Source organism: Schistocerca americana, chromosome 10, assembly GCF_021461395.2.
Source record: "Schistocerca americana isolate TAMUIC-IGC-003095 chromosome 10, iqSchAmer2.1, whole genome shotgun sequence".
Lineage (NCBI taxonomy): Eukaryota > Metazoa > Arthropoda > Insecta > Orthoptera > Acrididae > Schistocerca > Schistocerca americana.
The window spans coordinates 96,939,755-96,952,660 of NC_060128.1; the positions used below are offsets into that span (position 1 = coordinate 96,939,755).

The following is a 12,906-nucleotide window of genomic DNA, read 5'->3' on the forward strand; positions in this document are numbered from 1 at the left end:
AATGGTAACTCCCATCTGCACCACCAGGAAAGTTGGTGGTGGAAGGGAGGAGTTTCCACTTCCTCTGTCCTATCACCTCCTCCCCATTCTCATCTCCTACCCCCTTCGTTTACCACCTTCTGCTAACACGACAGCCTGTCTTTCCCAACTCCTCTCCTTTTTCACTCCATAGTTAAACAATCATCTTCCCTTTCCAACAGTGGAAAATCCAGGATGGAATGCAACAATATTATGAAAAGGATAGTTGCCAGTCACCATAGAGCACTGTGGCAGTGTGGTTTCAGTTGCGCGAGGTTGCGTTTGCGTGTGAGTGGTCTATTGTTGATGAAGGCCTTAATGGCAGAGAGCTTTATCTGTGACAGTCTTTTTGTTGTACCTATCTGCAACTCAGCATCTCCACTGTATGGTTAGTGGCAACTATCCTTTTCATAATATTGTTGCATTCCATCCTGGATTTTCCACTGTTAGAAAGAGAAGACGGTTGTTTAACTATACATATTTTCAATCTAAAGATTGAGATTTATAACTGACTTTTACATTTCCTATGCTTATTTGTGTTCACATAGCCTCTCGTCTAGGCACCAGATGAACACAAGATGAGTTGCCACTTTACAAGTTGCAGTAGGCATTTCATTGGACATTACATAGCTTTTTGTAGGGTTGACAGAGTGATTAGCGCATTTTTAAAATCCCACTATTGAGCAAGCACCATAAAAATATATGTGGGTGGGGTACCGAGTGCCAACCACCTGCCTCGAGCAATATCGAGGGCCTCAGGAGCTTTCTCAAGAGTCACTGTGCGGTCAAATGGTGTTTTAGCACAGCTGCGGAAAGAAGGTCCTTCACAGTTGACAATGCTGTTGCCAGCTTACAGCTGTGAAACAAATAGCTGCAGGCAAAAATGAAAAAATGACAGTCATATACAGAGCAGTGACAACACTGAGGCTTAGCCACAGAAACATCACATTATGCGATCGGTTGAGGTAAACACACAAAGCAACCGTGCAAGCCCAAACAACTGTCAGTCTTTTCTTCTGCGGCCTCCATTATAGGGGCATATTAACCTGACAGATTATTTGTCCAGATAACAATGTAGGAAAAGACATATTGCTACTCACTGTAAAGATGACATGTTAAGTGGTATACAGCCCCAATTAAGACACTTGCACATAAGCTTTCAGCCTGAACCTTCATAAGAAAAAGAAAGAGAAACACTCGCCATTCTCTCACACGTGCAAGCACACCCCACATACACGAACACCAACTCTGGCAGCAGCTGACACCAGAATGCAACTGCCATGTGGAATGGAAACAGCTATCTGGAAGGGGCAGGGAAGGGGAACGGACCGTAGTGTACGGGTGGGGGGGATGCCGTCTGCAGAACGTGCAGGGACTAGAATGCTAGCAGGTGCAGTGTCGGGAGGTGGGGGAAATGGAGTGAAAAAGGAGAGGAGTTGGGAAAGACGGGCAGGCGTGTTGGCAGAAGGTGGCAAACGAAGAGGGTAGGAGATAAGAATGGGGAGGAGGTGATAGGACAGAGGAAGTGGAAACTCCTCCCTTCCACCACCAGCTTTCCTGGTGGTGCAGATGGGAGTTGCCATTACAACACATCTTCCACTCCCATATTTATCCCAGACTCAACTTATGGTAACATACTGTCCCCACACCTAGCACCCAACAGTTTCCACTCTGCTAGACAGTGCAGCTTTCCAGCCCCCCCTTCCTGTACCTGCTATCCCTACCCCTTCCCCACCCCTTCCAGACTGCTGCTTCCATTCCACACAATAGTTGTATTCTGTTCTGAACTGCCAGAGTTGGCAGTCATGTACACACGAGACATGTTTGCTTGTGTGAATGAATGGTGCGTGTTTCTTTTTCTTATGAAGGCTGTGGCCAAAAGCTTATGTGCAAGTGTCTTAATTGTGCTTGTCTGCAACTTAATGCGTCATCTCTACAGTAAGTAGCAATCTATCTTTTCCTACATTGTTGATATTCCTACATGTAATTTCCATTGTTTGACTATTCCAGCCAAGTCTCTTATATACCAACTTTGCTTGAAACAGTTGTTCTAAGTTTTTTCTTTATTGAGTCTGTGAACATGTCTGGGAAGCATCTGTACAGGATTAGCGATATCCGATACTTAGTATGTTGTCAGCTGCAAAAAGGTTACATGTGTTTTGGCAGTACTTGTGATTTTTCTGTACAGAAATAAATCAGTGACCCATTATTACATATCCCTGTAAGAATGCAATAAAGTGCAGTGAACCTTTGGAAATGTTAAATATTGCTTTTGGTTAGTGTGGTAAAATTAAAAGAATTATTTAAGATGGGTATAAGCATTTTGAAGGAGGCCACAAAGAGGTTTAAGATGACGAGCACACCAAAGGCCCCAAAGCATCAACTGGTAAAATTGATGCAATGTTGAAAGAAATTAGTGCGAATGATTGCCAAAGCACAACCTAATATATTGCTCGTGCCGCGAATTCTTTTTTCGTATTTTTTAGGTATGAAACTTGTGACAGTAATACTGCTGAATCTCTAACAAAAACACCAGTGAATGTAAATTGCTCACGAGTCGCCATTGAAGTGAACAACGATGCAGAAATATTGAAATGTGTCAGAATACACGATGAAACACAGGTTTAAGTATTCTACATTGAAACTAAGGCTCCATTGTCCTAATTGTCACATTGTGGATTACTGAGACCCAAAAAAGCTTGGCAAATTCAGTGTGAAGGTTAGGGTCATTCCTTGTGAAGTGGACCACTGTTTAAGTATGCAAAATCAGGCGCTTCTGGTACAAGAGTTCTTTCATAAAGATTATCCGATGTTGGCACTTTGGCATGCATACAGGTCATGCATATTTGGGACACCTATTTACGAGAGGGTGTAGAAATGGAATCAAAGGAGATATCGAGCAGAAACTTTTTTCGTATCCGTGCAACACATTGCGGAACCTGCTCAAAAACTTTCACGGGATTCAGAAATGGTCCAGCTGGAACCATTTCATTTGGTTCACTTGATGTGGAATGACCCACAGTATTGCCATCTGTGAAATTTTTCTTGTACCCTTTTAATCTTGACACTTTTGCTTTTGCTTTCACTTTCACTGAAGGTTGTTTCATTTCTTCTGTATGTGGAATCTTTCCTGACAGTGACCATTTCTTTTTTGATTTGCTCACTTTTTTTGCAGTGACTGCCTTAGCTTCTGTGCACTTGCTATTCATTTCATTCCTTAGTCACTTACAAGGATGTATTCCTGGTTTTCTGTGAGCATTTTTGTACCTCCTTCATTTGTGGGCCAGTTGAATTATTTATTCTGTTGGCCTGTGTTTCTTAGTTACCATCCTTTGTACCTATATTCCTATATTTGTCTCCCGAACTTCCGTGAATGGTTTTTTTTTATAAAGATATGTCCATTCTGTTCAACAGAACTGCCTTCTACGGTGTTTAGTTTCTACAGCTTTGGAGCACTTCCAGTGCGTGTCGTCATTCCTCAGTGCTACAGTATCCCAATACTTGCCACATTGGTTGTTCTGTAGCATTTCTTGAACTTCAGATTACTGTTCATCCTTATTAAGTTGTGATATATATCTGTATTGGCTCTGAGTATGGTACACCTTAGAATCTCACATCTCGCCGTTATGTAATGGAGCTCCGATCCTCCCATATCTCCTAGCCATTTCCAGGTTACTCTTTCTGTGATTTTTGAACAGTGTATTTGCTACTACTAGCTTAAATTTTAGCTCAGTTAGGCTCTCTCTTCTCTCATTTTTCTTACAGATCTCATGTTATCTTGTAAGTATTTCTTGCTTGTCCTTCCCTAGTACCACATGCCAGTCTCCCATCTCCATTTACATACGGAATTACCCAAATATTCAGTCTCCTCATATACTTTCTCTACATCTGCTTCTGCGTGTGATATTGGCATGTATACTAGCACATTTCACATTTCCCTTTTCAAGTTTCCAAGATTCCCTACCACATTCAAACTTCAGACATTTGACACTTCGACTCGTAGAGTATTACCCTTCCACTGTTAAAGGCTGCATTTCTCTTTGCTTTTTTTGGAAACATACTAACACACCCACAACTTTACTCAGCACATACTGGTATAAGGTGTATTACACAATGCTTCTGAATTTTGTTCAGTTTTTGCTCCATAATTGTTTTGTATGCTTGAACTTGGTCTCGATATTGATATTGGTCTCTTGTTACTCCATACAGACTTTTCTAATTTCAGAATAATTGAAATTGTCAAATTCCAAAAATGGTTGTTATTTATGCCAAACATAAATGCAATTACAGAACCGTCACACAATTATAAAGTGAGAAAACTGTGTGCAGATTAGTTAATGTTTTCACTCAAGATAAAATTAAAATTGTTAATCCTCTTTGTGGGAACAGACATGTTTCTCTGACCTTAGTGTCAGAGTGATCTATTCTCTCGCCTCCAGGAAGGAACTGTTAGTTCCAAAACCTAGATGGTGTGTTACTTTAATATGTGTTATTGGTAGTTCTGTACATTTCATCTGAAGGTGAGAACTGGCTACCATTTCTGTTTCATAGTTCATTAGTTTCCTCATTGGATTTTAGCATTAATTAACTCTTATCATCAGGGAGATGAGATGTTCATAGCTTGTGTTTAAAGTCATTTAAATCTAAGGTCAGTTCATTGACCACATTTATATTTAAAGACAGCACTATCAAAACCCCAATTGAAAATATGCTTACACATTACTTCTCGGTTCTGAATAGTTAGGTCTCTTATGTTCCACAAGATGATTGTGAACACTAAACATCACCATTTCTAAGATTGCTCGGGGATAAGTAGTGAAGTGAAATTTAGATTCTTCCTCTACATGTAAAATAACTGATATTATCACAGTGATGGGTGTTTCCATATAAAACAGTGTGTTACGTAGATCAGTCTATTTTATTTTGTTACACTTGTTCAGTATAAATGTAAATTTTGATAGCAATTCCCTCTCGTGACAGCTCTATGAACGACGATTCGATACAGTGGCTCCTAGGTCTATCTCTGGTCACTTACAAGCCAGCAGCACAGATATGAGTTTTTCTCATTTTCAAAGCAGATAATCATACTGAGAAAAGGATGAGAGAATTAGTTTTTTTCGTAGCTTACTGCCGCAAAGTAATAAAATTTTTGTCGCATGTGTGTTAAAAAGAATTAGTCCGTCCTCGAAACAGTAACAAAATGTAAACATAATGGAATTACATTTTTCCTTGAGACATGAGAGTCTCAACTCTATCTTTGATAATGATAGAAACTCAAGAAATGAATTACAATTTGTGTCACGGCTTGGACTTCAACCCAAGTCTCCTGCATACTAGGCAGATTTGCTAACCATCACGTCACCTTAGCGATACAGCTAACACAGCTGCGTACAGTGCCCTCCGTAGCACAAACTTCAATTCATTTCATCAGCTTCTGTCATTATCAAAGATAAAGTTGAGACTCTTATGTCTCAAGGAAAAATGTAATTCCGTGACATCCATAGATCATTTATGCCTCAGGCACAGACAGGGTTTTCCCATTACATACAAAGCTGGGATGCTATTCCAGAGCCAGGGAGCTTCGGCAGTACTGACGATTTAAGAAGGGGGGAAAAGAGCCAAAGGCGTGAATTGAAGTTTGTTAGGGAGGACATTGGACTAGTATAGTCTATGCAGCTTTTGTTACACATACTGCTATGGTGATGTAATGGTTAGAACATCTGCATAGCAAGGAGGAGTCCTGGGTTTAAGTCCCAGCAGTAGCACAAATTCATTTCTCCAGCTTCTGTTATTGTTTTGTTGTTGTCTTCAGTCCTGAGACTGGTTTGATGCAGCTCTCCATGCTACTCTATCCTGTGCAAGCTTCCTCATCTCCCATTACTTACTGCAACCTACATCCTTCCGAATCTGCTTAGTCTATTCATCTCTTGGTCTCCCTCTACGATTTTTACCCTCCACGCTGCCCTCCAATGCTAAATTTGTGATCCCTTGATGCCTCAGAACATGTCCTACCAACCGATCCCTTCTTCTTGTCAACTTGTGCCACAAACTGCTCTTCTCCCCAATCCTATTAAATACCTCCTCATTAGTTATGTGATCTACCCACCTAATCTTCAGCATTCTTCTGTAGTACCACATTTCGGAAGCTTCTATTCTCATCTTGTCCAAACTATTTATCGTCCATGTTTCACTTCCAGGCATGGCTACACTCCATACAAATACTTTCAGAAACGACTTCCTGACACTTAAATCAATACTCGATGTTAACAAATTTCTCTTCTTCAGAAACGCTTTCCTTGCCATTGCCTGTCTACATTTTATATCCTCTCTACTTCGACCATCATCAGTTATTTTGCTCCCCAAACAGCAAAACTCCTTTACTTCTTTAAACGTCTCATTTCTTAATCTAATTCCCGCAGCATCACCCAATTTAATTAAACTACATTCCATTATCCTCATTTTGCTTTTGTTGATGTTCATCTTATATCCTTCTTTCAAGACACTGTCCATTCCGTTCAACTGCTCTTCCAAGTCTTTGCTGTCTCTGACAGAATTACAATGTCATCGGCGAACCTCAACGTTTTTATTTCTTCTCCATGGACTTTAATACCTACTCCGAATTTTTCTTTTGTTTCCTTTACTGCTTGCTCAATATACAGATTGAATAACATCGGGGACAGGCTACAACCCTTTCTCACTCCCTTCCCAACCGCTGCTTCCCTTTCATACCCCTCAATGCTTATAACTCCCATCTGCTTTCTGTACAAATTGTAAATAGCCTTTCGCTCCCTGTATTTTACCCCTGCCACCTTCAGATTTTGAAAAAGAGTATTCCAATCAACATTGTCAAAAGCTTTCTCTAAGTCTACAAATGCTAGAAACGTAGACTTGCCTTTCCTTAATCTTTCTTCTAAGATAAGTCGTAGGGTCAGTATTGCCTCACGTGTTCCAACATTTCTGCGGAATCCAAACTGATCTTCACCGAGGTCGACTTCTACCAGTTTCTCCATTCGTCTGTAAAGAATTCGCGTTAATGTTTTGTAGCTGTGACTTATTAAACTGATAGTTCGGTAATTTTCACATCTGTCAACACCTGCTTTCTTTGGGATTGGAATTATTATATTCTTCTTCTGTTATTATCGTAATAAATAAATATGCACAGCAATAACAAGGTATAAGCAAATCATAAAACATTGATTACATTGAAGCGTTTGCTTAGTCTCCTGATATTGCAACAGTTTATAACAGTTGTCTCTCTCACTTAGACAGTGGCCTATTGAAAGACCGAGTCTGGCAGTTATTTTACCCCCGTCGTCTGCTACAGGTTCTCATACGTGACTGATGCGAGTGTCCGCTACCTGGCCCTGGTGAACACACTGCGCCACCTGGACCTCGCGGGCTGCGGAGTGACACGCCGTGGTCTTGAGGCGTTTGCTGCTCTCCGCCCTGACGTCGAAGTTGTGGGACTGCAACGGTAGTCACACTTCATTTCTTTTGTGTGTGTGTGTGTGTGTGTGTGTGTGTGTGTGAGAGAGAGAGAGATTGTGTGTGATTTTAGTTAATGTTAGTTACTGTTGCTACACAGCAGTTGAAGCATTTATGGCTGATATTGTCCAAACTTCTGGTTGTGTCATAACTGAAGAGTGGAAAACAGTTTGAATGTCAAACAGAAATAAAAATAGTGTGCACAGTTTGTCAGTTTCGATCGTGATGTTCGGAATCCTGTTTTGGAGCAAGCTTTCTTCAGCACACTGCTGTAGATGTATTATTCTCATAAGGCATCCGTATCTCTTTCCAGAGTATAATTGTGGAGTTGTTATGTATCGTCTTAAACTGTGTTTTACGCAATAAGGATTGCTGCATTAATAGTGTAAATATGGTGTTTTAATGTGTATTGATCTGACAGGGTAAAACATGAGGCTAAATCAGGAACTAATGACTGTTTACGTTTCATAAATCCCATAAAATATTTCATTAACAAAAATGTTGCATACAGAGACTTGCTTTTATCTCTTTACGTAATCGTTTGCATTACTTAAGAACTTGTCATACATCTGAGCTAGAGATTCCCCCATCACAGTTGGTTACCAGCAGTCTGTTTATCCAGGTGCTTACTGCATTCCTTACCTCAGCATCACTTCATGAATATTTTACATCCGGGGGACTCTGAGCTCTGTGGAATTTGCTTGTAGCAATCCCTGGACTGTGGTGTGCTCTATTTGGGGACCCTCTGGATCGGCACTGTGTGTGTGTGTGTGTGTGTGTGTGTGTGTGTCTCCACTTTCCAACATTTCACACATTTTCTAAATGTTTCTTTTGTTCATTACTGTTGAAAGTTCAGTGTGTATAATGGCTTTTGTTTTGGTTTGACTGACTGATATCACATCTTAATGGTAATTTATATTGCATCTTAGTGGCTGCTGACTAACATTTGAATGTTCTATCTGAGTAAAATACCTCCAAACTTGAATGGAAACTAGATCCGGTATAGAAACTGAACTTGTAATACTATATGTTTAGCAGCTGAGCACAACAGAACATTCACTCCCAACCACAGAGAAAGTACCATATTTACTTAAATCTAAGCCGCACATTTTTCCGGTTTTTGTAATCCAAAAAACTGCCTGTGGCTTAGAATAGAGTGCAAAGTAAACGGAAGTTCTGAAAAATGTTGGTAAGTGCTGCCACAACTAACTTCTGCCGTCGAATATTTGTATCGCTACACAGGCGTGCTTTGCAGGCACAAAGATAAATACTGGCACCAAAACCTCTGCGCCAGCAAATAAATTAAAAGAAAAGATAGAAGAATATAAACATTATGCCGTGTATTCTTTCGTGTTTGCTGCTATCTCATTTAAATCCTGTCTGCCTAATAAACTACGAAACTAGAGTGAGACAACAGCAAATACGGAAGAATATAAATATCATGTCATGTTTATATTCATATTATTCTTATGCTGAATAGTGATAGTCAGAAATGAAGCACGTCAACTGACTAGATTTTTAAATCTAAGATGACTAATTTCTGTACAGTGTGTAATGTACTAAGGAGGCATCTGCAAAGAGTTTCAAACGGAGAAAAATTTTCCCTAAACTCACGTTCTGAACGTCTTCTATCATACGCAGTATATTATTTGGTTCTTGTTATCAAAGAAAGCAGCAGTGTAAGTAACAAGAAATAGCAGTCTCTTGCCATTGTTTCGCTTATGAGACAATTCCAATTTTTTTATTGTAAGCGGTGGTAGTGCGCACAATAGCGAGCAACGCCGCGAGTGGCTACAGGTCGTAAACACTCATTATCAGAATGCGACAAACAATGCATGACACAGTACAATAATGCATTTTCAGCTTAGTGACGTAAACACCTATAACAAAGAACGGCACTTATCAGATCAAAGCACAATAAGCAATCGATTCAAACCGGACAAAGCGCATGAAAAAGAAAGGATACTCTTTAAATATGGACAGAGCGCCTGACACATAGCAATGGCTACTTGGTAAATCTTAACTGTTAAGCTTACAACTCGAACCAAACTACTGTAGCTGTATCTTCATCCATTCGACCTGAATTGTCTCTCGTGTTACAATGGACCAACTTTGTTTCGATTTGGAGGCGTGGTCTAAAACTTTTCTCTCCCCTTGAATTTCGAGTCTCAAATTCCAGGTGCGGCTTAGATTCAGGAAAATTTTTTTTCCTCGATTTCGAGTCTCATTTTTCAGGTGCGGCTTAGATTCGAGTAAATATGGTAGTTAATTAAGACCTGTCAGAAGTGATTAGGGATGTGTCGTGAACTACAATTGAATTATTCCACCATTCTTTAAAAAGGAGGGTGGAGGGGGGGGGGGAGGTATTAGAAACTGGGTTACGTTCTTGACTCTTTCCTCTTTCTGCTTCATTTGTTCTGTACCTGTACTGACACCAGAGTGGAATGAAAACGTCATTTACCGCTTACCTGTAATCTCACTAGTTGAACATTCTTCACTGGAAAAGTAGGCTGAAAAAATAGCAGTTGCATGCATTTTTCTTTTTTTCTCCTTCCCCCCCCTCTATGTCTCTCCTTTTCCGCTAACTATCCCTCCCCCTCTCCGCCCCAGCCTCCTCCTTACCTCCATCCAGTCGTCACTCCCATCATGCACTGGTGCTGCTGCTTACAGTGTGGTTTCACTTTTTATACCTGGGATTCACAGTCATGTAGAACTTTATAAAAGACATCATTTTATACCAGTGACTGTAACACTTTCTTTATTTCATGATTGCAATTTTGGCCCTAGGCCATTATCAAGTGCAGCTTTTTAGCTCATTTTGCTGCCGTGGAGGTAGCTTTAATTTTCGCGTTGATATATTTTGGAAAAACTTCATTACTCTTGCACTGTTAAAATTTATGTATAAACTTTACATAAAGTTTGTTAAACTTTATGTATATATCCTTTCGTCCAGGAGTGCTAGTCTTGCAAGTGTTACACATGAGCTTCTGTGAGGTTTGGAAAGTAGGAGATGATGTACTGGCGAAAGTGAAGCTCGGTCAGAAGAGCACTTGCCAACAAAAGGTGAAGATCCCAAGTTCAAAGCTCGCTCAAGATCTCGGTATTACGCTGCCAGGAAGATTGCATAAAATGTTGACTTCTGCCCCGTATAATGTTAATTTCTGACCAACTGTTCCTGATCTCAAAATACTCAGTTTAGGATTCTCTACTGCCTATGTAATTTTGACCTAAATGCAGAATGAGATTTTCACTCTGCAGCGGAGTGTGCGCTGATATGAAACTTCCTGGCAGATTAAAACTGTGTGTCCAACCGAGACTCGAACTCGGGACCTTTGCGTTTCGCGGGCAAGTGCTCTGCCATCTGAGCTACCGAAGCACGACTCACGCCCGGTCCTCACAGCTTTACTTCTGCCAGTATCTCGTCTCCTACCTTCCAAACTTTACAGAAGCTCTCCTGCGAAACTTGCAGAACTAGCACTCCTGAAAGGATGTCCTCTCTATACCACTACATAACAAAGCCATCTGTTTCACAAACCCAACATTGGAACACTCTTCCTCAAAATATCAGGGAAATTAAATTGTTTCCAAACTTCAAAAGGCACCTCATGGTCTAACTTTTATCACAGTAGGAATCTCTTCCACACACTAGTCTGCAGCTGACTCTTGTCAGTAGCTTCTTCCCCTCCCCTTCGTATACAGAGCCCTCTATTGAAAGTCAGTGCACTCTTAACAGCTGCTGTTGCTGTTATTTCAATCATCTCCATTATTAATTATTCTTCCCAATCTGATTAGTAACGCAGCTTCAGATGTGCTAAACTAATCAATATTATTCTTATTTTTAATGTTCTTTATTGTTATTATTATTTCTTTCCTTTCTCAGATGTTATGTCTGGTTAAAAATGGAAAGTGACGTGGACCTTGATCAAGCATGACTTCCTTTTAACTGTACGGTATATGTTACGTTGCATTTAGGAACTTTAGGTAATTGAACATGTATCAATAATTACAGATTTCTGTAGTTGTATATATAAGTTTTGGATGTAGCTGTATTGCGTTGGTGTACTGGTGGATATTGTGTGGTATGACTCCTGTAGTTGATAGTATAATCGGTATGTCAACTTTATCCTGATGCCACATGTCCTTGACTTCCTCAGCCAGTTGGATGTATTTTTCAATTTTTTCTCCTGTCTTCTTCTGTATACAGGGTGTTACAAAAAGGTATGGCCAAACTTTCAGGAAACATTCCTCACACACAAAGAAAGAAAATATATTATGTGGACATATGTCCGGAAACGCTTACTTTCCATTTTAGAGCTCATTTTATTACTTCTCTTCAAATCACATTAATCATGGAATGGAAACACACAGCAACAGAACGTACCAGCGTGACTTCAAACACTTTGTTACAGGAAATGTTCAAAATGTCCTCCGTTAGCAAGGATGCATGCATCCACCCTCTGTTGCATGGAATCCCTGATGCGCTGATGCAGCCCTGGAGAACGGCGTATTGTATCACAGCCGTCCACAATACGAGCACGAAGAGTCTCTACGTTTGGTACCGGGGTTGCGTAGACAAGAGCATTTCAAATGCCCCCATAAATGAAAGTCAAGAGTGTTGAGGTCAGGAGAGCATGGAGGCCATGGAATTGGTCCGCCTCTACCAATCCATCGGCCACCGAATCTGTTGTTGAGAAGCGTACGAACACTTCGACTGAAATGTGAAGGAGCTCCATCGTGCGTGAACCACATGTAGTGTCGTACTTGTAAAGGCACATGTTCTAGCAGCACAGGTAGAGTATCCCATATGAAATCATGATAACGTGCTCCATTGAGCGTAGGTGGAAGAACATGGGGCCCAATCAAGACATCACCAACAATGCCTGCCCAAACGTTCACAGAAAATCTGTGTTGATGACGTGATTGCACAATTGCGTGCGGATTCTTGTCAGCCCACACATGTTGCGTGTGAAAATTTACAATTTGATCTTGTTGGAATGAAGTCTCATCCGTAAAGAGAACATTTGCACTGAAATGAGGATTGACACATTGTCGGATGAACCATTCGCAGAAGTGTACCCGTGGAGGCCAATCAGCTGCTGATAGTGTTACAGCCTGCACACGCTGTACATCGTACGGAAACAACTGGTTCTCCCGTAGCACTCTCCATACAGTGACGTGGTCAACGTTACTTTGTACAGCAGCAACTTCTCTGACGCTGACATTAGGGTTGTCGTCAACTGCACGAAGAATTGCCTCGTCCATTGCAGGTGTCCTTGTCGTTCTAGGTCTTCCCCAGTTGCGAGTCATAGGCTGGAATGTTCTGTGCTCCCTAAGACGCCAATCAATTGTTTCGAATGTCTTCCTGTCGGGACACCTTTGTTCTGGAAATCTGTCTCGATACAA

At 40.7% G+C, this 12,906-nt stretch overlaps 1 protein-coding gene across 5 annotated transcripts in view; it reads left to right on the plus strand.

Moving 5' to 3' along the window:
* Positions 1-12,906, plus strand: part of LOC124552538 — a 74,727-nt gene that overhangs the window by 42,693 nt on the left and 19,128 nt on the right. For all 5 annotated transcript variants that reach the window (XM_047126852.1, XM_047126854.1, XM_047126855.1 and 2 more), the window contains exon 8: positions 7,343-7,492. In XM_047126852.1, the coding sequence (XP_046982808.1) occupies positions 7,343-7,492 (150 nt within the window). The remainder of the gene's footprint in view (positions 1-7,342; positions 7,493-12,906) is intronic.